Source organism: Nicotiana tabacum, chromosome 11, assembly GCF_000715075.1.
Source record: "Nicotiana tabacum cultivar K326 chromosome 11, ASM71507v2, whole genome shotgun sequence".
In the NCBI taxonomy this organism is placed as follows: domain Eukaryota; kingdom Viridiplantae; phylum Streptophyta; class Magnoliopsida; order Solanales; family Solanaceae; genus Nicotiana; species Nicotiana tabacum.
Genome location: NC_134090.1, coordinates 25596463 through 25622350, shown reverse-complemented (window position 1 = coordinate 25622350; position 25888 = coordinate 25596463). Strand labels below are relative to the sequence as shown.

Below are 25888 nucleotides of genomic sequence, written 5' to 3'. Positions count from 1 at the left end.
GGTTCAATACGATTAAGAAACCATGATGGAATGATCAGAACATTAATAGTTGTTCGATATGTACCGGATTTGAAGAAGAATCTCATCTCTGTGGGAGCCTTAGAATCAAAAGGGTTCAAAATCATTGCAGAAAATGGAGTGATGAGAGTATGCTTGGTGCACTAGTGGTAATGAAGGCCAATCGGAAGAACAATAACATATACCGTTATCGCGGTAGTACAATTATTGGGACAACGACAATAACATCCAGTAACGAAAAAGAGGCAGAAGCAACCGGGTTATGGCACATGCGTTTGGTACGTGCTGGAGGTAAATCCTTGAAAACTTTATCAGATCAAGGATTGTTAAAATGAGTAAAGGCTTGCAACTTGGAGTTTTGCGAGCATTGTATCAAAGGGAAACAGACAAGGGTTAAATTTGGTACAGCAATCCATAATACTAAAGGTATTTTGGATTATGTACACTCTGATGTTTGGGGTCTTTCCAAAACACCTTCATTGGGTGGGAAGCACTATTTTGTAACCTTTGTTTATGATTTTTCCCGAAGAGTGTGGGTGTATACAATAAAGAGCAAAGATGAAGTGTTGGGAATTTTTCTCAAATGGAAAATTATGGTGGAGAATCAAACATGCAGGAGGATTAAGTGTATTCGCACAGACAATGAAGGTGAATACAAAAATGATCATTTTAATAAGGTCTGTGAAAATGATGGCATCGTCCGACACTTCACTGTTAGACATACACCACAACAGAATAGAGTGGCAGAACGTATGAACCGGACATTGCTGGAGAAGGTACAGTGTATGTTGTCCAATGCTTGATTGGACAAAGAATTTTGGGCTGAGGTAGTTACATATGCATGCCACCTCATTAATCGTCTACCATCTGCTGCTATTGATGGCAAGACACCATTTGAAAAATGGTATGGAAAGCCTGCTGTAGATTATGACTCTTTGCACGTATTTGGTTCAACTGCATATTATCATGTGACAGAGTCAAAATTGGATCCAAGGGCAAAGAAGACTATTTTTATGGGGATTACTTCTGGAGTCAAAGGATATCGCTTATGGTGTCCTATGACAAAGAAAGTAACATTCAGCAGGAATGTTACCTTTGATGAATCTGCTATGATAAATAAGGTAACAGAAGATACCAAACAAAATGAGGGTGCTTCTAAGCAGGTGGAGTTTATTTTTCCTACACAAGAAGCAGAGGAGGAAACATATGTATCCTCTGGAAGAAGAGCCAGTACAGTGGGAGATTCCAACTCAGGAACCTCAACAACAACTTGAATTAATAGCAACCAGCATGCCAAAAAGGACAATAACAAAACTTGTTCGTCTTATAGAGACGGTTGCTTGTGTTGCCTCAATTGTAGCTGATGATGTTCCTACAACTTATAAAGATGCAGTCCAAAGTTCAGAAGAAGATAAGTGGAGGATTGCCATGAATGATGAAATACAGTCCCTTCATCAGAATCATACATGGAGATTGGCCAATCTTCCGAAGGGAAAGAAAGTAATTGGGTGCAAATGGGTATTTGCAAAGAAAGAAGGATTTTCTAACCAAGAAGATGTTCGCTACAAAGCAAGATTGGTGACCAAAGGATATGCTCAAAAGGAGGGAATCGATTACAATGAAGTGTTTTCTCCAGTTGTAAAACATTCCTCCATTGGAATTATGTTGGCTTTTGGTAGCACAATTGGATTTGGAACTAGTTCAAATGGATGTAAAAACCGCGTTTTTACATGGAAACTTGGAGGAGGAAATCTACATGACTCATCCAGAAGGATTCAAAGTTGCTGGAAAAGAAAATATGGTATGCAAACTTGAAAAATCATTGTACGGATTGAAACAATCTTCTAGACAATGGTACAAGCGATTTGACAAGTTTATGTTGCGGCAAAGGTACAAGAGAAGCAAATACGATCATTGTGTGTATTTGCGCAAGCTTGAAGATGGATCATTTGTATATCTTCTCCTATATGTTGATGATATGTTGATAGCTTCCGAGAATTCAGAAGAAATTGATAAGTTGAAGATTCAACTGAAGAAGGAGTTCGAGATGAAGGATTTGGGTGAGGCAAAGAAAATTCTTGGCATGGAGATAATAAGAGATAGACGTTCAAAGAAACTCTGTTTATCTCAGAAAGAATATTTAAAGAGAGTACTACAATACTTTGGCATAGATGAGAAGACTAAGCCAGTTAGTACTCCACTTGCTCCCCATTTTAAGCTAAGTACTACTATGTCGCCAAAAGATGAAGCTGAACGAGAGTATATGTCAAAGGTACCATACACAAATGATGTTGGTAGCTTGATGTATGCAATGGTCTGTACGAGACCTGACATTTTACAAGTTGTTAGAGTTATTAGCAGATATATGCATAATCCAGGAAAGGAGCATTGGCAAGTTGTGAAGTGGATTCTACGGTATATTCATAATACTGTAGATGTTGGGTTAGTTTTTGAGCAGGAAGACAATCAGTCTGTAGTTGGATATTGTGACTCAGATTTTGCGAGTGATCTGGACAAACGAAGATCAACTACTGGTTATGTGTTTACTTTTGCAAAGACACCAGTTAGTTGGAAGTCTACTTTGCAGTCAACAGTTGCTTCGTCTACAACAGAGGCAGAGTACATGGCTATTACAGAGGCTGTGAAGGAGGCAATTTGGCTTCAGGGGTTGCTAAAAGAGCTTGGTATTGGATAAAATAGTATCACAATTTTTTGTGATAGTCAAAGTGCTATTCAATTAGCAAAGAACCAAGTTTATCATGCAAGGACGAAACACATTGATGTTCGATATCATTTCGTACGAGAAATCATAGAAGAATGTGGAGTCGTGGTGAAGAAAATTCATACTACAGAGAATCCTGCTGATATGCTGACAAAAGTGGTGACTGCGGTCAAGTTTCAACATTGTTTGGATTTGATCAACATTGTTGAACACTGAAGATTGAAGATGAAGACACAACCAAAATTTGTTATTGAGAGAAAATTGAAGATGTGGAATTTTGCCAAGGTGGAGATTTGTTGAATTTGGCAAATCCCACATCGGTGGTTTAGCCATTTGGTAGGGAATTTTTCCCTATAAAAGGAGGCCTAATGTTTAGGATTTAGATACACCTCTCATTTGCCTTCTTATCTTCTTAAGGCATTTGTATCTTCTCTCTTTAGTATTATTTCACTTGTATTTTTGGAGTGGAATAAAATATTGGTTGTGTCCGAGGAAGTAGGCAAAATTGGCCGAACCTCGTAAATTCTGGTGTTCCTTTTATTGTTGCTTTATTATCTTATTTATTATTCGGTGACTGTCATAATTTTTGGTATAGTAGTTGTGACTCATACACACTATATACATTTGGCTTTCGCAACAATATGTACCAATTGGTGTTATTTCCTTTCTCATATTATTCCACAGTATTATTACATATATTTCGTAAAATTTGGACGAAACCATGTCGCTGAAAAAAGACCAATACTACTTGCACAAAATCTAGCATATGTTGTGGTTGACATGTATATATCTCCATGCCACCTCAGTTTTGCATACTTATGGTTTTTTATCTTAAAAAGAAATTAAAACTTATATTCCACTACTACAATTAAGGAGGTAGCTAGAATCTTTCTTTTATGAGTCTTCATTTGTCAATATTTTTTTTTGAGTGGTTAAATAGATACTTATATTAAGCTAATTAAGCTTCATCACATATATATTTTATATAAAGATTGGAAAATTGTTGCTTTCTTGCTTTGTATTAATTGTTCGTTGGTTTTTGTTTTTTGAACACATTTAAAGGAAGATAATATATAGTGTAGTTAGTGTAGTTGGTATGCTTATTATTAATGTAGAGAGAGGAGTGGTAGTTCAGATACTTAAGGCCTAGTGGAGATAGACAGAGTCCATGTGATCAGAGTAAATAAAGGCCAACAAATATATCACCAACTTATTTAAGTTATGCATGGAAAATAGGAAGTAAATCAAATAATGCAACTGTGTGTTCGTACAATGATTAAACAAATTAGTCTTGATTATCTTTCATAGCCATAGGCAAATAGAGGATTTCAACTACTTTGACTACATTCTATCGTCAAATACATATTCTAACCCTGATTCTCCCCCCCCCCCCCCCTCCTCGGCCGGCCCTCATGAAATAAGGGATCTTTACATAAATGGCTGGCCGAATGCAGTGTCACTTTCCTAATTGATATACATGGATTATATACTTATTATACACAGTTATACATATATTATACATTTGACTATTTGAGGACTATTTTAAATTTAAACAACTGGATGAACATTATTTAAGTTAATTCTTGTTAAAAAAATAATAAAGGAAGAAAAGAGATCAGTGATCACTCTATTTTATAAGGGCCCATTTGGTTAAATTTCCATAATTTGCTTATATTGATGAGAACCACTTTTGTTAATATGAACTTTTAGAGAAATATTTTGGAGGGATATTTACATTTTTAGCCGTAACTATTGGTAAATTCTGATTTTGGTCCTTATAATATTTTATTAAGTATATTTAATCTTATTTCTTACCCTTTATGTATGAATAATATGTTATATACTTATATTACAATTATTTTTAGAGCTACATTACCCCCAAAATGGAGTAACAATACATATTTAAAATAGCACATTTGTAATTGAATGGTTTAAAAGATTAAATTTGTAAAAATTCACAAGCACAAAGATCAAATGTGCATATTTTAATTAATTTATGGTTAAGTATATCATCGAGATCAAATCAAAATTTATAAATATTGGTTAAGTATATCACCGGGACTAAATCAAAATTTATAAATATTTTAGAGATTAAAAGTGAAAGTTTCACTACTTTAAGAGAATGACACTTTGTATTTGGTCAAATCACTGAAGAAACTTTTTTGTTAGTATTTAAAGAAACAAATAAATGGAGAAGCATTTTTCTTAGTATATACAGAAATAATTTTAGTTGGCGATTAGTATATCTATATCTATCTATATATATTAAAAGCACGAAGGCCCTTAGCGAAATATCGTTCGCCTTTTTTACCCTTTGAAAATAAAGTATACACTAGACAAAATAGTCATTTAACTATTTTCCTAATATCTATGACTTTAAAATTACCTAAATTTCAATATTATCTTTTTCCTTATTTAAACTATATAATATACCATATTTATAAAAGACATACCAGCATAATCAATGTAAGAAACTAGCGTTGTACTAGAACTCATTCAAGGTTTAGGAGTGTTGTCTTTGTTTTAGAATTATTGCCGGTTAATTCTTTAGAATTTTACTATTTTAGTAAAAAATAAAGAAAATTAATTGAAAGAGAATAAATATAAATTATTACTCTTTTAGTGTGAATATTTTAAAGGTTATTCACTATTCTCTTTACAACAAATAACTTAAGCAAGGATTAAGCAAGGTATGATTAAGGATGCATACACATTAGGCTCTCTCGGCGCACGTTAAGCAAGGACTGCTAACCTACGCCGCTAGGGATGGCTAGACAGAAGAAGAGGAACTCCATAGCTAAGGTGAAGAACAAGGAAGAGGATGAGAAGGCCGAAGAAGAAGATGGTAGACTGGTTATACCAGAAACAAGGATCCCCCAAACACTTGGTCGGTGCAACTGTTCCATTTGATGAAAGGCATGGGTAGTGCACCAACGATTCTGCATGGACAGGACAAGAAAGATCTGACGGAGCCGGTGAAGAATCAAGCTCTGATAGCTCAAATTGAAGAGACACCTGCAGATCCAGCACTCAAAGAAGCTGATACAGCGACAACAGCAAGGAAGCTAACCTTCTCGTCAACAACGGCAAAACCAACGTTAGCTGAGATAGTCCGAAGTAATAGATCTGTTCAACAAGGATTGAAGTTGAATTATTAACCCCCCCCCCCCCCATTATCAAGGATGGAAGAAAAATTGTTAGACTAAACCAAGTAGAAGTGGAGGAACAGAGTAGAAGATGGAGCACAAGTCTAATTGGCTATGTCATAGGCGGATCCCCTCAATTCAAGGAGATGTTGAAATTCGTGTATGGGGTATGGCAATTTGTTACGACCCCTCAGGTATTAATCCATGATGAAGGTTATTTCATATTCAAATTTGAATCTGATGAGGATAGAGATGCAGTACTTCATAATGGACCATATACCTTCAATAACAGACCAATGATCTTGAAGAAATGGGATCCAGATTTCCAAATGAGCAAGGAGAATACAAAGAATATCCCAGTATGGGTTAATTTTCCTGAGTTGCCTATAAAATACTGGACAGTGGAGAATTTAGGAAGAATTGCAAGCTCAATTGGGAATCCTATCTGCACTGACAAATTGACAGCTCAAGAAGCAAGGATATCTTATGCCCGCATGCTGATTGAAATGGATGTGTCTCAACCTTTACCTGAGACAATATTGATAGAAATGGCTGAAGGAAAAAATAGGGAACAAAGACTAAGTTATGACTGGCAGCCTACTTTTTGCCAAGATTGCTTAGTGATTGGTCATGGGACAGGGGAATGTAGAGCTCCAGCAGAGGTGATGAAGCAGCCTAGCCCTATACCTAAAGGTCAGAGAGAAATCCAGCAAAAAAGGGGAGGGAAACCACAGACTAAATGGATTGCCAAACCAAAACCTACTGTGGAAGTACAAGGAAAAGAAGTGAACAAAGAACAAGTGACTACTACAATACAAGAAGTAGTTACTTCAAGAAGTGAGAATAAAGAAAAAGAAGAATTCCAGGTAGTCAAATCAAAAGGGAAACAAGTGCAGAGTCCAAAAGTGAAAACATCAATCAAGGGTATGTCTGATGAGGCCATTGAAAGTTTCCTACATCAGAACAGATTTAAGGCTCTAAGAATTCAAGAAGGGGAGGATGTTAGCCAAACATCTAAGGAAGGAAGAGTACCCCTTGCCCATACCCCATGATCATCAACTCTTGGAATATTAGAGGGCTAAATAAGCCCTATAAGCAAAAAGAACTCAAGGCCTTTCTGCTGAAAAATAAAATAACCATATTAGGATGCCTTGAGACAAAAGTTAAGATAAAGAATAAGGAGAAAGTTAGAAAGAAGTTTGGGGATTGGGACATATTTTCAAACTACTCATATTATCCTAATGAGAGAATATGGATATTGTGGAAGGCACAACAAGTAGACCTAACCATAATTTATGCTGGAGCTCAAATGGTACACTGTGAAGTTAGAGACAAAAACTCAACATTCCACTGTTGGTTAACTTTTATCTATGGATATAATACCATTGTAGAAAGGCAGAAAATATGGAAACAGATGAGATAGATTAACAGTAATATGGTGGAGGCTTGGCTTGTGCTAGGAGATTTCAATACAATGCTGTCTGTAAATGATAGACTCAATGGAAATTCAGTCAGTCAAAGTGAGGTGATAGACTTCCAAACTTGTATTGAGGACACAAGCCTGGGACTGCTAAATAGAAAGGGGTGCCAATGGTCATGGTGTAGTAAAAGAGATGCTGATGATGGAATATATAGCAACATTGATTGGGCCCTAGGGAACCCCTACTGGTTCATGAAGTATAACACCATAGAGGCAATTTATGAGAATTATGGTGTTTCTGATCATTCTCCCATATTATTGTGTACTGAGGTCAAAAGAAACTCTTTGCCTAAACCATTTAAGTTGTTGACTGTACTTATGCAGGAGGATGAATTTACCAAGATGGTCCAAGAGGTTTGGAGCCAAAAAATCAGTGGATATGCTATGTACTCAGTATGGCAGAAGCTGCAGAGTCTAGGGAACAAAGCAAAGGAGATGATCAAGCTTTTAACTCAGTGGACAAAAGACTTGAGAGCCTAAAGGATCAACTGCAACAAGTGCAACAGGAGATTGATGATGATTTATTCAATAGATCACTGATGTTGAAGGAGAAAGAACTATTACTATAAGTAGAGAAATGGGAAGGTATTCAAGAAAAGGTGTACAGGCAGAAATCAAGGGCTATGTGGATATCAGCAGGAGACTCCAATACAAGATTCTTCTATGCTCATTTAAAAGCGAGGCAAGCCAGAAATAGAGTCTCTACTATATGTAATGACCTGGGGCATATGCTAACTGACCCCAGGCTGGTAGAACAGGAGTTCATAGCTTTCTTTGAAGGTTTACTGGGAACAAGGGCTACTGAATTACCCTGCCTTGATGTCAATATTGCTAGAAATAGAGCTTGTTTGAATAGAGAACAACAGCAACAACTTGTCAAAAATGTAACTGATACAGAGATTTTACAAGAACTTAAAGGCATGTCAAAAGAAAAAGCACCAGGAATTGATGGATTCCCATTTGAATTCTTTAAGAAGTACTGGCATATAGTTGGAGAGGAAGTGATAAAGGCAATCAAGGAATTCTTTAAATCAGGGAAACTACTGAAGAATATCAGCAGTACTACTATTACTTTGGTGCCAAAAGTATTCAGTCCTTCCTATGTAAAGGAGTTTCGACCTCATGCTGCACAACTATCTACAAACTCATTGCAAGAATTCTCACTTCAAGATTGAAAACAGGGGTGGACCTCATTATTGGACCTGCTCAATCAACTTTTATAGAAAGAAGAAGCATTCTGGATAATATGATTATTGTTCATGAATTGGTTAAGGGATATAGCAAAAAAGGAGTATCTCCCAGATGCATTATAAAAAGTGAACATAAGGAAGGCCTATGACTCTGTTGAATGGCCTTTCTAAGAAATGGTTCTGCAGGAATATGGTTTCCCAAACAAGATGGTAAGGTGGATTATGGAGTGTGTCACCAATGTGAACTACTCAATTCTGATAAATGGAGGGCTTACTAAAGATTCCAAGCAAGGAAAGGACTAAGGCAAGGGGATCTCATGTCCCCTTACCTGATTGTCCTAGTGATGGAGTAGAACACTGAAGACCCTTAAAGACATCCCAGACTTCAATTTCCACCCAAAATGTGCCAAATTAAACCTAACTCATATTTGTTTTGCAGATGATCTGATTATATGTTGCAGAGCTGATAAAATATCCATTCAATTAATGCTGGACAAATTCAATCATTTCTCAAAGGTGACAGGACTCATAGCTAACTTGGAGAAAAGTTCTATCTATGTAGCTGGAGTCACTCAGGATTTCAAAGACATAATCAATACCGACTATCAGTTCAAGCGGGAAGCTCTACCTTTCAAATACCTAGGAGTCCCTTTATCCTCAAGGAATCTATCAATACAACAATGCATGCCATTAGTGGAGAAGATCACCAACAGAATAAAATGCTGGACCTCAAAATTCCTTTCTTATAGTGGTAGAGTTCAACTAATCAAAAATGTGTTGTTTGAGATGCAAACATACTGGGGACAAGTGTTTTTGCTGCCAAAGAAGATTATACAATTGGTGAATGTTGTGTGCAGATCATTCCTATGGACAGGTAGCCAGATCTCTTCAAAGAGAGCCTTGATATCTTGAGACAGTATTTGTATGCCAACTTCAGCTGGTGGACTAAATGTCATGGACTTTACATGGTAGAACAAAGCAGCAGTATGCAATCTAATGTGGGCAATACATACAAAAAAAGATGCTCTCTGGATCAAATGGATTCACTCTATATACATAAAAAAGCAGGACTTCCATACAATGAGTACTCCTAATCAAGCTTGTTGGTTGGTAAGAAAGGTGTTTGATATTAGAGAATGGTACCTGAATATAGACTCCTTTGCAAACATGAACAAATTCTGCAGAAAGGGGCAATTCAATATACAAAAGATGTACACTTTATCGAGACCTCAGTTTCCAAAGGTTCGATGGAAAGCCTTAATATTAGATACCACGATACCTAGACACAACTTCATTCTATGGCTAGCACTTCACTACAGGCTGGTCACAGTGGATAGGTTGACAGCATGGGGAATACAAGTTGATATGAGATGCATACTATGCAACCGTGGAAAAGATGAAACAATGTCTCACTTATTCTTTGATTGCTAATTTTCAAGGAACATGTTGAACATACTGCTAAACTGGATGGGAGAATGACATCAAATTGGTACCTGGGATGAGGAAGTATTGTGGCTGATGAAAAGAACAAAAAATGCCAGACCCTGGAATATCATCTTGGCATTTTTGTATGCAGCAGTGATATACCACACGTGGATAGAAAGGAATATGCGCAGGTTTCAGGGGAAACAGACAGATACAAAAAAGATCATGCGTGACATTGTTCTTCAACTACATATCAAAGGACAACAGAGGATAAAATGGAAGAAGATATTAGAAGGAGTAGATAGTTTCCCTCTATGAAATGTAGAAGTAGAGGAACTATTAATATGTCAAGGAAAGCTGTGTTTTTTCTAGATAGTCTTTATGTTTATTTGATGTTATTTGAGTCTAACTCCTAAGTCCAAAGTAGTTAGAGGAGCTGTAAATTCTTTACTGATTAAATAAAAGTTTAATATTTGACCAAAAAAAAAAACTTAAAGTAATGAAAGGGTGCATGTGCATTAAAATTTACCAATAAGTAATAGATTTAATTTTAGGTCCATATTGTTGAAGTTTCCTATACATGGTAAATCAAACTTATAAACCTAACATGATGAGTAAAAAAATATATCTATAAATAAGTTTACCAAAGACAACAATGCAATTATTAAAATAATTACAATTATATTATAGTAATAATAAACTATAATGTATTTTAAATTTTTCGTTGAAGTTATACATGTTAAAGCACAAACTCGGTTAGATAATTGAAGTATAAATAAGAAACCAAAATTTATATATCTTAATTAATGGTAATAAATTGTACCTTTTCTTTATAAGAAATTTAAGGATAAAATAGTAAAAAATAAAGTATATTATAAATAAGTCGTCATTTTTAATGTTTTCCTTTTCTGGTATCCAGTCCTACGAATGCTAATCTCACTATATTTTTTTATATTAAACTATTTATAGTAGTTATTAACTCAATCGTAATTACTTTTATAACTTTATAATATCAAGTTTATACATATTGAAGTCTCATGTACATCGCAAACCAAACCTATAAACATATTAGGAACTATCTATAACTAAGTTTAAAAATGACAAGACTATATTTGAAAATAATATAATTATAGTAATAATAACTATAATGTACTTTAATATTTTTGTCGAACGTATACATGTTAAAGCTCAAACGCAATCAGATAAGTGAAACATAAATAAGATAAATTTATATATCGAAATTATACTAATAAATGGTATATATTTTTATAAGAAATTTAAGAATGAAATAGTAGGAAAAAATATATTTTAAACAACTTGTCATTTTTTTCATTGCATTTAGTCCAACAAATGACAATGCCTAGCTCTATTTTTTTATTAAATTATTTATTATAAGATATTAATTCAATCACATTCATTTTTTAGACTTTACATTGTCAATATTAATTTTTGGAGCTATAAGACTAACCTTTTATTCTCTTTTGTGTTTTGTTTTTAGTATTAAGTCTTTAAAATAACAATAATTTTCATAAGACCTCACACATACTCATAAATCACAATAAATCATCTAAAAAATTTTATCGGCTAAGATTTCTTCATTTATTGAGTTAACTAAATGGGAACACCATTCAGCAGTTCCAAGAATATTTCTTTAACTTTTATTATATAATTTAAAATTAGTACGAATAATATTTACGTAATTTTTTAAAAATTGTGTACTCATTAATATAGGTACACGTGCAACGCGCGTACCATAAGGCTAGTTTATATGTAGGGGGGGGGGGGGGAACTCCCTTCTTTTTATAGTCTGTTTGATCCTTATAATTATTAGAATATCTAACTGATTCTCCGAACCAGCTTAATAAATTTCTATTTTCGTTAGAAACAACTTTTTTTCCACTATAATCAAATGATCGTAATACGAGTCGTAGTATAACTTGTTAAATTAAAATTAAAATTTTAAGTAATCCTTCAACCATAATCAAAATTATAAAGCAAAAAAAAAAAAAAAAAAAAGGATGAGAGGGAGGCGGCGTTTCATGAAACCTATATTTTCAGGCAATTAATTAATTCCAACTAAAACATATTCACAGTACAAATTAGTTTAGCATGTCTAAGGAAGTAGATGTGATTCTTTTAAATTATCTCTTCCTTCTTTTTTTGAACAAGCCACAATATCTCTCCAACCAACCCAACCTATTTTCCTCCTCTTTAAAAAGCAAAAGACTCTTTTTTTTTTTTTTCTGTCACAACCATCCACAATAATGCTGACAAAGCCCCTAAATAATAGATTAAATTATGTTGCATTGTAAACAATTAAACTTTTTACCGAGCCTTTCATGTGGAAAGACTTCTTTTCTTACTATCAAAATAAAAGGTTGTTCTCTGGATTTGTCTTTTGTTCCCAGATATATTAATTCGGGTTCAACTTGTAAAAGAGTTTGTGAATATATTCCAGAATGACTTTTTATTCAGTGCTAATCGTCGAAATCTAATTTAATTCAGTCATAAAGAACTTAATACTTATCTTCGCCAAACCTCAAACGATACGAGTTTATGCAAATTTTATTAAAGTGAAAACAACAGTGATAATCGCAGTGTGCACATCTTCCCAAGTAAAGCAAGTTGTTTATGTTTTAATTTAAGAAAGGTTTTTTCTTTTTCTTTTTTGGGTTATTTGGAGGGGGGGGGGGGGGCACATCTCCCCTAATTCAATTGTCAGTTTGTCACGTATTTCGTAGAGTGCATCATCTTCACAAGTAAAGCAAGGATCAAACAAACTGTGCATTATAAAATAACTCAGCTGGACCCCCCAACCCAGCAAAACAAGTGGGTCGTGCAACAAGCTTTTAAATACAAACATGTTTTGTAAAAGGAATTTTTATATTCCTATGCCATATTGGAAACTATATTACTCTCAATGTTTAAAGTTTGATATAATTACATTTAGTATACCTAATTACCAATTATATACCATTAGTGGTTTTTAAGGGTATTAATTACACTCCTAATTTAATGGTATCGTATATTCCTTCTAATACCACTCCCCCCACGTTTCTCTCTCCAATTCCCACACCTTCACCCACGTTTCCCTCCCACACCCACGATTTCTGTATCAAAATCCTATTATTTCTTCCATAGCCAAGGCTTTGAATTCGAATTTGGGTTTTCAAAAGACATTGTTTGTTTGGATTGGATGTTGTTGCAAAGATTAAGAATTCTCTCTACGTCTCTCTCTATCTCGCAATCCCAAATTTTAGTAATATAAGAGGAAAGGAAAAGAGAGCAACAATTCCACCATTGACAGCCATTAAAAAACTTTGAAGCTTTGAATTCTAATTTGGGTTTTCAAAAATCATTATTTGTTTGGATTGGGTATTGTTGTAAATAATTGGGAATATGGTTTGAAGTTTATATCTCAATTTTGAGGGGTTTTGGTGAAGATTAGACTAGGTTTTGGCTGAATTTCAGATTAAAACTCGAAGAAGAAGAAGAAGAAGAAGAAGAAGAAGAAGAAGAAGAAGAAGAAGAAGAAGAAGACATGACATACATTATATTGCAGAAATTATAGATAAATTGTAGAAAAATTGTAGACTGTTGTTTATTTATTTTTGAGCTTTGTGTTTTTGTGTTAAAAGTTTTGATGGGAGCTTGTTATTCCACTTCGTCTGTTTTGGAGCTAACTTGTGCAGAGGAGAAGATGTTTTTTAAGTTATATATATTGCTATACCTTTAAATTCAAGAAAGTATGGTTGTATTGTATTTAAAGAGGCGTGAATTTGTAGAATAAGTTGAATGTGAGGAATGAGTCAAATAAGACTCACAATGGCTTGTTTTCTACATTTAATCTACAACAAAACTACATATCATTTGAAAAATTAATATGAAAATACAGAATTTCAATGTTTCTACAAATTATCTACAAAATTTCTTAGGAAGATCTATCCCTTCGTCATGTTTTTTTGGATTCATATTTAGCATAGCAGTTTCGTAAGGAGTAACAAGAGCATATAGGAGAATCACATAATTGTAGCATAATCGGAATTTTCGACATAATTGCGTTTTTTGCGGAAGATTTGTAGAAGTTTTAGTCGTTTTTGATATGTGAAAACAGAAAATAAAGCATCTACAATCAGAATACAAATAATCTACAATTTATCGACAAAATATCTACAAACTGGGTACATTAAATTTTAATATCCCAATTCCCATTCAGTTGTAGCATAATTGGGATTTTCGACATAATTGCATTTTTTGCAGAAGATTTGTAGAAGTTTTAGTCGTTTTTGATTTGTGAAAACAGAAAACAAAGCATTGACAATCAGAATACAAATAATCTACAATTTATCTACATAATATCTACAAACTAGGTACATTGAATTTTAATATCTCAATTCTCATTCAATTGTAGCATAATTGGGATTTTTGACATAATTGCGTTTTTTCAGAAGATTTGTAGGAGTTTTAGTCATTTTTTATTTGTGAAAACAGAAAATAAAGCATCTTCAATCAGAATACAAATAATCTACAATTTATCTACAAAATATCTACAAACTGGGTACATATTTGGACTCGACATGCTTCCCCTGAAATGTATGTTTCATATTTTTGATACATATTTTTGTCCAAAACAGTACTAAATCATCCACTTAAATACAATGTTTATACAATATTGTTCAACTTTTATACAATAGGTAAATGAATAAAAGAAAAATAAATAAACAACAGTCTACAATTTCTCTACAATTTCTACAATATAATGTATGTCATGTCTTCTTCATCATCATCATCATCATCATCATCATCATCATCATCTTCTTCTTCTTCTTCTTCTTCTTCTTCTTCTTCTTCTTCTTCTTCTTCTTCTTCTTCTTCTTCTTCTTCTTCTTCTTCTTCATCATCATCATCATCATCTTCTTCTTCCTTCTTCTTCTTCTTCTTCTTCTTCTTCTTCTTCTTCTTCTTCTTCTTCTTCTTCTTCTTCTTCTTCTAGTTTCAATCTGAAATTCAGTCAAAATCAAGTTTAATCTTCACCAAAACCCCTCAAAATTGGGATATAAACTCCAAACCATATTCCCAATTATTTTCAACAACACCCAATCCAATAATGATTTTTGAAAACCCAAATTTGAATTCAAAGCTTTCAAACTTTTTAATGGCTGTAATGGTGGAATTGCTGCTCTCTTTTCCTTTGCTTTGTGTTACTGAAATTTGGGATTGAGAGATAGAGAGAGATGTAGAGAGAATTCTGGAAACAGAGTTTATCACAAAAATAGAGTATGAAAAATCTTGATCTGTGTTGTGGAAGATCAGAGTGAAGCCGATAATAATTATGGAATGTGCGTGATCTGCGTTGTGGAAGATCTTGAAGAATATTTAATTCCTCAATTTTAGCGTGCCTAAATAAGGAATCCTACAGCTACAATGATTCCTTATTTAATACATTGTCTATATTTTGTAGGAATACTATTAGCATGAAGGGTAATATGCAAGCTATGAACATATTTGGTAATATAGTTTCCTATATGGTATATGAACGAAAATTTTCCTTTGTAGAAATGATATTGTCGCAATTCAAGAAGGGGCATTTGCATCTATACCCGCTTTGCAAAAAAATTGCAAGTGTAGCCACTTTTTTGCGTAACTTCAGCATATGGGCCTGAAGTAGCAAAGACAATCACGCAAACTTCAGCATTCTAGTAGACGGGCCTGAAGTAGCAAAAATTGCTGAACCAAGTGTGTTGAAGTTTTTGTTTGTAGTAGCTGAAGTTTTGTTCTCTATTTGCTGAAGTTTTTGTTTGTAATTGCTGAACTTCAGCATGTTTAGCTAAAGTTTTTCACGTAAACTTAGTGTTGGCTGAAGTTTTTGTTTGTAATTGCTGAACTTAAGCATTCTAGTAGCTGAAGTTTTGTTCTCTATTTGCTGAACTTCAGCATGTTTTAGCTAAAGTTTTGTTCTATATTTGCTGAACTTCAGCATGTTTTATGCTATCATGTAATTGATTTTTTGTACAGATAATAAGTTTATCATAAGTAGAATTAGTAACTTAAAAAACTAGATAAATGATTTAGCACAACATGTTGAAATGCATTGATAATGTACAAAGTTGAATCCAACAAGTTACTATCATCTTCTTCAAAACTTACTTTAGAAAGTTAATTATAATTTATTATTAAATAATCTGATAAACATATTTATGGTAGTTAACCGCATGAACTGAAGTTTCATAGCAGCACCAACAGCAGCAGCAGCAAAAGAAGAAGAAGAAGAAGAAGAAGAAGAAGAAGAAGAAGAAGAAGAAGAAGAAGAAGAAGAAGGAGAAAGAGAGCTGAAGTTGTTTAAAAAATAAGTACAAGTTAAAACTTTTTTAAAAAATGAGTATAGATTAAATGAGGCGATAAAAAAGAGATGCCCGTGCAATTTTTACATTCAAGAAGAATCAGACATATCTATACAGTACAGCCTACACCACCAGAAATTGTCACAGATTCTAACGAAGTATTAAATATGCTTTAACTCGAGTGATAAAAAAACTAATTTTGATATATCATTGACCGATTGCATGTTATTCCTAGTTAGGCTAGAAATTAGAAAATCCTACCTCCTGTCAATCTCATACTTTCAAAAAAGCAAATCAAGTTGCGGAGCAATAGAGAAAAGAAGAAAGCTCTTGTTCGAAATCCACTATATACGGAGTCCAAATTCCGCCTGTGTAATTTCACTAAGTTATTGTTGTTGACACTATATATGGAGTAATATTTTTATTCGTTGTGTATATATGGGTATTCCTATGAATGAAGCTATTTGCTTTTTCTCTTTTTCTTGTATGATCTATTGGCTATTTGACAAAACAAAAAGACAGAAAATTAATCATTCTGATAAGAGTTCAAAATATGAAGATGTATTTAAACGGTAAAAATACTTTTCTAATACATCGTCTCCCTTCCTCTTTCAATCGAAACACTCGACACGGATAGCTCCGGTGGCCCCCACTTCTGCTTCTATCCGGCGGTGACATCCCCTCTACCCCACAGCATAGAAGAGCTGCTCCAACATCCGCACTAAAACCAATAAAAATGCTCTCCGGAGCCTTGACGGACAAATCAATATTTTTGTTATTAAAGATAGCCTCAACCAGAAAACTACTATTACATGCCAACCAACTTATAATACATACATCCCTCAGAAATAATTACTCAAAAACTCTGTTGGTGCAAGTCATTCTTCTCCGAATTGTATATTTAGGTCCAACTTTCACCAAAAGTTCCTTAGTTTTGTTAGAGATTTATAAGTAAAAAAAAAATTAAAAAAATTGTAAGTAGTGATGCTGTTTTCCCCCTATAATATTAGATTAAGACGAGCTTAAATGAGACTACATGGATACTTAAAATTCATGTAACCACACCAACTTGCTCGGAATCGAGCTAAAGATAATCCTTTTGATTGACATCATGGTTAGAGATAATCCTTGAATACCACGAAACTAAAATCCTCACCTTCATGTGGATCACCAGAAGCATGAAAAAGCTACTGAATGAGGGACTTCAACAAACCCTGAACTGTTTCACAGAATAATTCAAAAGGTTATTACCAAATTTCTTCAAAGACAGGCATAATGTTTAGCAGATCCTTATACGGATAACATCAAGGGATGTTGTGGAATGGATGAAATCTCTGCATCTCTAATCTGAGATCTCGGATACGAACCATGGTAAATGGAGAAATTCCTGGTAAGGAGTGCTTCCCCTTTAACTACGCCCCAGGAGGCGTGAATCTGGATTAGTCGGGCCAATGGGTTTCGAATACCAAATGGTTAAACAAAAAAAATATATCCTTGTAAGAAAACAATAATAGAACAGACAACTTGCAATTGGTTAACTGTAATTACTTCATTTGCTGACATGCAAAGTAAAGCTCTACCGCAAAATTGTGGAAAGGAGAAACCTCAAGAGGATAAAACTATCCTGATGTAAAAGAAGAAACTCGAACTAGAGAACATTAAGCCCAAGATCTCCACCAAGTACCTGCTATTATACAACTTTCCTAACTCAATGATGCATTAACAGAGCTACTTGTTCATGTTCTCAATGCCTCAAAAGAGCAATGTATGGCTGTATAAAAGGAAAAGGTTTTCAATGAAATAACTAATGAAAATGATAAATGATGATGGTCTCAAACACAACTCTCTATTTCAGCTGAGAAAAGGGAGAGGAGCTTAAAAGTACAGGACTGTTGGGTGCTTAGATCTCAAGCTGAAGCATAAATTCTTCAAGCAATAACACCGAAAGTATTGTCATGAAAATGTTGTAGCTTCGGTATGCGAAGGAAAATAGCTCTCTATTCAATCGAAATAACTATGTAAAAATTCTTTTAAACATAAACATTTTAAATCATAATATATGCGTACTAGTCTTGTTCTTCGGCTTGTCCATTTGTTGCAGTCGTGGTCGAATCCAGTTGCACTTGTTCCTACTTGATGTTCTACAAATCGACATGCTTCTGCTGAATATGGGCTTCTATTCATGGTTGTTGTAGTGCTTGTCGTTGCTGCTCTTCTATTAAATTTAGCAAATGTTCTTTATTTGACAGTAACAGCCTTTTGTACTGTTGTACCCCACGAACTTTCCTTACTATAGCTGCAACATTCCAGGTTTGTTGTTTGACGAGCTTATCATCTTTTTTGTTCTGCTTCAAAGGTCCCTCTTTTCTCATGACCCAAAATCTGTGGCGAGGAAAGAAAATAGACAACAAATTAGGTGTGCAGATTCTTAGGAGACCATTACAAAAACAACAACATAAACAACCACCCAGTAAAATCCCACAAGTGGGGTCCGGGGAGGTTAGTGTGTACACAGACCTTACCCCTACCCCGGAGGAGTAGAGAGGCTGTTTCCGATAGACCCTCGGCTCAAGAATTGTTGAGAACATTGTTGGAAATAAATGAGAAATAACTAAATTACACCAAGTATCTTCAGTAGGAGTTTCAAACACAATACGTGTATGTTTGATTCTAATTATCCCATTTACCTTTCCCTTCCTTCCATGTAATAAAAACACATTTTAAAGGTACGAAAATCCTCTCTTTGATAGTACAACAACAACAACAACAACAACCCAGTATAATCCCACTTAGTGGGGTCTGGGGAGGGTAGTGTGTACGCAGACCTTACCCCTACCCTGAGGTAGAGAGGCTGTTTCCAAATAGACCCCCGACATCCTTCCCTCCAAGAACTTCCCACCTTGCTCTTGGGGAGACTCGAACTCACAACCTCTTGGTTGGAAGTGGAGGTTGCTTACCATCAGAGCAACCCCTCTTGATAGTGTTTATAACAATAACACCATACAAAAAATGGTTACAAATGGCGGCTACTATTTTAGATGCCTGTCCACTTAGTTTAGTTTTTTCAATAGCTTAGGTTCTTTCCTTACATGCTATCAACTCATGAAATCCAACATCCACGACAAAACACACTAAACGATTATAAAGGAACAGATAGTGAACCACAAGGCATAGGCACTGTAAACTGGATGCTTTACTTTGGGTATGGGAACTACTCTTAGGAGAAACATTGCACCAGCTTCACAGTATTACATGCCTTGACCAGCAGTATACTTGTTGTTATCTTCAGTCACACACACTTCTCAAGATACCAAAATATATTACTATATGCTAAAAGTTCATGGCTATTACAAACAGAAACCATACCAATACAAATGCAAGACTGACTGAGTTTGAATGCTTACAAATTTTAAGAACTCTATGAAAGGCCAATCCAAGAAAATTCAAAAGATCTTTTCTAGTATCGCATACGCAGTTAAAACTTATAAAAACAGAGGGGAAATACTTCGCTTTTTGATGTCAGGTTCAAGTATTCCATTTCTTGCATTTTTTTTCCTTTATATCGAGTTAAAAATTGTAAAGATAGAGGTTTCTTCTACATTCTATCTGCGACTCAGGTGGACTTGGGCTTCTTCTGATGTCTTAGTTCAGGCCAACATTCTTCTTAAGAAAGAACAAGTAAGTTGACAATGATCGCTTTATTTAACTGAGCGAGAAGTAACAGTTATAAATCATAATGCTGCAGAAGTTCATCTACTTTGAACCATCAATGAAGCACTACTGACAATACCAGTTGAGACAGGGATCCTACATCAGACCACAGTATAGATAAATTTATCAGCAATACCAGATGCCAATGTCATGTTTTAACACTACAACAGAACTTAGATGACAGTTTTCTCAATTTTGAAATCTGAGCCAGCAATCATACCTCGTAATCTGTTACAAAATTTTACTCTTATTTTAAAAAAAAAAAGAGCACAAAAAAGTTTTAGCAAAAGACTTAAAAGCTGAGAAGTACTAAGGTAAGAAGACACGGTAGTATATTTTTACTCCTCTGACCTAATTCATGAAAGTTCTAGAGGTTATTAGGCACAAGGCTAATTTTCTCTTTTCCTTCATTACATTGCATAATTGCTGGAGCTGTCACTCTGTCATCAATTCTTTTGCACCCCTTTTGTTCCGGGAATTTCAAGCCGCCAAAAGGAGAGGACTTAGCCGAGAGATGAAAATCCATGTTATGAATACAGCAGAAAAGGCAGAGTGGTAAGAACTGCAGAGAATTTTAAGGGAGAAGCTAGATATGATGTGTGGACTTCTTTTTTCTTGATAAGGTAAAAAAATTTATTAATAAAAGTACCAAGCTGGTATATAAAAAGTACAAAGAAACATACAACCCCTACACCAATTTCAAGCTACATAATTCTCAAATGAATTCAAGAAATCCAAATACTGATCCATATTGCGAAGCAAACTTTTCTCACACCAAAAAAAAGACTGTGAAGGCAAAGGTTCTTGACTCCGGAGATATGATTCTTCTTATTCTCAAAGCAAGCATTGTTCCTCTCACTCCAAATGGTCCAGAAAATACACAAAGGGATGGTCCTCCAAAACATTTTCTGGGTTCTTGCTATCTTCTGATCGTTCAAACTATCCAGTAGCACCTGACATCTGAGGGCATTACCCAAATTACACCACATAGATTCAGGAAGAGCTCCCAACACTGCTTAGCAACTCTACAATGAATAACAGGTGATTAACTGTTTCTAGTTCCTCTTCACAAAGATAGCATTTGTTACTTAACATGAAACCCCTCCTCTGTAGATTATCTTGGGTTAGGCATGCTTTTCTTATGAAAATTCACCCAAAACAAGCCACCTTGCTAGGTGCTTTGGATCTCCATAACATCTTCCATGGCCAGTTGGGTCACAATATTCTGATTGCTTTTGTAGAATGCTATAGCAACTTTTAACAGAGAATTTCAAATCATTGCTTGCTGTCCATACCATAGTGTCCTCCTTATTTTCTACAACCACTGCTGTACTCAGTACTTGTAATAGTTGCCCAACTTCCACCACCTCCCAATCATTAAAATCCCTTCTAAAATTCAATTGCCGCCCATCAGGAAAGTAAAATTCAGAGACACAACCTTCTCTATTAAAGGAACAATTGTAAAGAGTTGGGAATCTGTTTTTCAAACTTTCCTCCCCCACCCAAAGTTCCGACCAAAACTTTATCTTGGCCCCGTAACCAAGTTTCAATTTAGTGTGTTGTTGAAATTCATTCCACAACTTACTCATATTAGTCCAGATACTACCTCTTGAAGAATTTTGAGCCACAGGGGGGCACCGTGAGCCTTTCCTCACATATTTTGCATTTATCAGATTTTTCCAGGTTTTGTCACTCCCATCATTATATTTCCTTAGCCATTTGAGCAATAAGCTCTTATTATGTAATCTCAAATTTCTAACCCCCATGCCACCACCCTTTCTGTCAATCATTACCTTTTGCCTTTTTACCAAATGTAGCTTCCTCTTCTCTGCCATGCCTTCCCACAGAAAATTACTCCTTAAGAGTATTCAGTTTCTTCTCCACATACACAGGTAGCTGAAACATAGACATAAGATAAGTAGGCATTCCATCCAAGGCTAAAGAAAGTCTGCCTCTAAGTGATAAATATTGTGTTTTCCATGAAGTGAGCTTTATAGTACATCTATCCACTACCCCTTGCCAGTTTGTTTTATCATTCTTCTTAGCACCCAAAGGCAATGGCTCATCACGTATATTTTGTTAGTATCTGTACATGTCTATGCATCCATAAAACCTTCTTTTGCTACTACCTAAACTAGAAGAACCGTTATGAACCTTTTGGTCAATTAACAGAATTACTTAATGAATCGACCTAAAAGGCTAGTTCCATACCTAAAGGTGGATACAAATAAGATGATTTTCTTCAGCACAGTCAGTTACGGTGTCAAATGATGCTTTAGTGACAATCTTTATTCTTTAGAAAATTGGATTAGCTGATGCTTGTTTATATAGAAGTTTCAAATATTCCAGATGATGGAAGGAAATAAGAGAACTTAATGTGTTCTTTCTTACTAAGAAATTCTAAACCTTCAGATATCTATCCACATCAAAAGCACAACGGACACTAAATTGAAACCTATGAATCAAATCCTACAATTTAAAACTTGAGCAAAAGAAAGTGAAATTTTAGGTGCCGAGGATCAGAGTTACATCATCACGTTCTGATAGACATGCAATATGGTATACAATGTGATAATGGGCGTGAGAATCAAGGTGTTGAGGTTCAGGCTTTTGAAGATTATGGGATCCGAATTTGATGTTTAGCTGTAAAGTGGAGGTAGGAAGTGAAAACTGTTTGTTATATCTGCAGCAAATGCAAACTTTTTTTTTTTTTTTTTGAAAATGAAGGAGCAAACTTAAACTAAACTTGCAAAATCACAAGCAATGTGTGCATGTACAAACAGATAGACAGACACAAACACACAGAGACATACACACAAAGTTATGTGCATGTGTGCACCCATATGTTTACAATATTCAACAACACCAACAACCCAGTGAATCCCACAAGTGGGGTCTTGGGAGGGCAGTGTGTACGCAGACCTTAGGGAGGAGACCTAATGTTTACAATATTCCTGAATAAAAAATCCAGTAAACTAAAGATGGAGAATTCCAAGTCCTTTGCAATTTAAAAGATAATTATGAATATCTTTCACCAAGCAAGAAAAAAAAGATATCTCTTTGTTTCAACTCAAATTTTAGGTAAACTGAGCCCCCATCAGAGAACTTGGTCATGAATTAAATCAGGGTTCACTTGAAGTTGATTTTAGAATTACAATCCATAACAATATCTTGGAGAAAACTTCAGGTACTTTTATGAGTAGCACTTTAGTTACCTATTGTGAAGACATTGTCATTAATTTAGACCCTTCTGTTTGCCTCTGAGATTAACCTCAATCTCCGAGTCTCTCCACTGGATTATAGCATACCAAACCTCAGTATGTACAATTGGCAGCAAAGTTATTTGAAAAAGGTAATCCATCATCTCTGTCCATCTCCTCAACGTTACGAAATCCTTCATAGGATGGGATCTATAGTGGAATCACCAGTTCATCTCTCCTTTTTATAAGAATGAAGCTGAAGCCAACAATCAATTGCTGCATCAATCATGTCCTGAATAAAGTACAATGCAAAATGATTGCTCGGAAGTCCAAAGTGGAGAACATCATTGTCAGAGACTTAACTTTGCACCAAAATGTTACGATAAATCAAATCAAAAGTACCTGAACGAGAGTCCAACTCCCACCATGCACGAGCATCTTCCTTAGAGATGGAAGCACCAACATCCTTGTTATCATCTTCCCCTGAAAAGAGTCCATCAGAATCATCGCTCTCAACTTCGGAGTAATACTGCTTTTTCTCTGCCTCTGGATCATAAGTCCACTCCAATCTTTTCAGAACATCTCGGTCTTTCCACCGGCCAACAACAGAGACAGCTTCTTTCTTGGCCTTTCCCATCATGATCTCTTGCCACGAGAAAGCAGCATCTGCTGTTCTCTTAAGAGCACCGTCATTGCAATCACCAACAACTACTGTCTTCAAACACCTCAACCTCGCCTCCTTCAAGACTTCCACGAAATCCGAATCATCAGACACAAGAACCACACACTCCACCATCCTCTTATCCATCACATCAACCAAATGATTCCTCAATGCAACATCAGCAGCTTGTGGCTTATCCGAAACAGTCCTAACCCAAAAGCCTGCTCGTTTTAACTCATCCGCCAAACCATACCCGACTTTCGGAGTCAAAACATCCCTAACAGCATTCTTATACTTATCCATTTTCATTGCATACTTAGCCACCAACTTTATCCTCATTTTTCCTCTAGCAGACTCTATCTGATTCAACCTTTTCGTATGCTCGCGCTCGTGAATTTGCTTAAAATGATTCACAAGCTTCTCATTAGTATAAAATCTCCTCCCGCACACTCTACAAAAATAAGGTTCCTCTACCTTTACAACCCCACTTTTTTCCAAAGAATTCAATGTTTTCCTCTCTTTCCTTTGCTGCCTAACTAAAGGAGGAACATAACTAAACGCGTGTCGATTAGCATAAGCTACTGTATATCTCACAACCCCAAATTCCCCAGCTGCATTTTTTAGCTTTGTGGCAGCTTCAAATGGTGGGAATGACTTAGGTGGTTTGTTATCCAAATCCCAGAAAATCCCAACATTGGTTCTAACTGATGAGCCTAAAGAACCAAAACCCAAAAGGGATTTGGATTCAAAGTGACAAAATCTTTTATAGGAGCGAATAGCATGGATAAAGGTGCTAGCTTTGACAAGTTTCATCATCTTCTGATAAAAAAGAACAAAAAATTGAGGCTTTCTTGATACTATAGAGGGCAAAAAAAACCCAGTTTACTGTTCAGATACTCCACAAAGGAGATATGCTTAATTACAAGAATTATTCAAAAAGAAGGGTTAGAACGCACTAAGCATATTGATTGAGGAATTTGCGAGCACTGTTCGGGATGAATTTGCTGAGAAGATTTATGTCGCCTTAGCACAAAATTGCTTGTTTGTGGTTGGAACTTATATGCTGTTATGTATTTTGGAAAAGAGGAATGGGCTTTGGCGGGAAAATGTTTGCGCTCTGCAGTGTTTGTTCTATTGTCTCAGGAAATGAAATGGGCTGTTTAAGGTGGAATCACGGTGGAGATGATGTAAGATTCCGGCGTGTCAGGCGGCGCTGAGGAGCTATGGAGGTTTCAACCGGCGGCGTGTGGAGCTATAGTTAATTTAACAGGTTTTGTTAGTAGGTGAGTTAATTTCTTAAATGTCATCCAATTTATGGGAATATTCCATTAAAGTTACTTTTATTTTTTTAGGACAATAAAATCACCTGTGTTATAAAATCAAAACTATAAAGTAAATAAATTGAAAATAAGTATAGAGTGAGAGATTGATATATTATTCAAGGAAGCAGAGGCTTTTCTTGAGCTGCTTGTAGGGCTGCATCGGGCGGTTATTTACTTTTAACGGTTTGGCTTATCGGTTATCGGCTTTTAAATGTATTAATTCGCTAGCCACCGGATAAGATATCAGGCATCGGTTTAGCTCTTATCGGACGGTTTATCGGCCTAATTCAATCAAAATAAAATAAAATTTAGTCTCTGCATGTTTAAATAGATGGTCGACGCACTAAGAGGGACGAAGCAGAAGAGACACCGTGATGGGTAAATCATCTGTCTAGAATCTTATTTATGTTTATGCACATTGGCCTTAGTCCATGTGAAAGATTTCCAATTGGCCGTTGTTAAAACAATTGTTCGTCATGCTTAGAATTCTAGGATGCCTTAAAACCCAGGCAAAGTTGATGAGGCAGTGGTGTAACTGGTGTTGTTATCTTGTTTTAGACAGCAAATTCTGTCTTTTGTCATAGTTGGATGACTCCTTTTATTTGGCTTTCTTTTATTCTAATTCACTTTGATAGAGTACTAGAGGAAGAAGGGTTTTTGATTATTTAATAT

General features: G+C 35.2%; 1 protein-coding gene across 2 annotated transcripts; it reads right to left on the bottom strand.

The window, feature by feature from the left end:
- Positions 1-18149: 18149 nt before the first annotated feature.
- LOC107804708 (uncharacterized) lies at positions 18150-25197 on the bottom strand. 2 transcript variants are annotated; one of them, XM_016628640.2, is made up of 3 exons: positions 23636-25197; positions 23249-23525; positions 18150-18704 (listed from the first exon to the last, which is right to left on the bottom strand). In XM_016628640.2, exons 1-2 carry the CDS (start codon positions 24708-24710, stop codon positions 23515-23517), a joined length of 1086 nt encoding a protein of 361 aa, XP_016484126.1. In that variant the 5' UTR covers positions 24711-25197; the 3' UTR covers positions 18150-18704; positions 23249-23514. The 2 variants fall into 2 exon arrangements, with proteins under 2 accessions (XP_016484126.1, XP_016484127.1); XM_016628641.2 differs by lacking the exon at positions 18150-18704 and adding an exon at positions 18714-21929.
- Between the last annotated feature and the right edge of the window lie 691 nt (positions 25198-25888).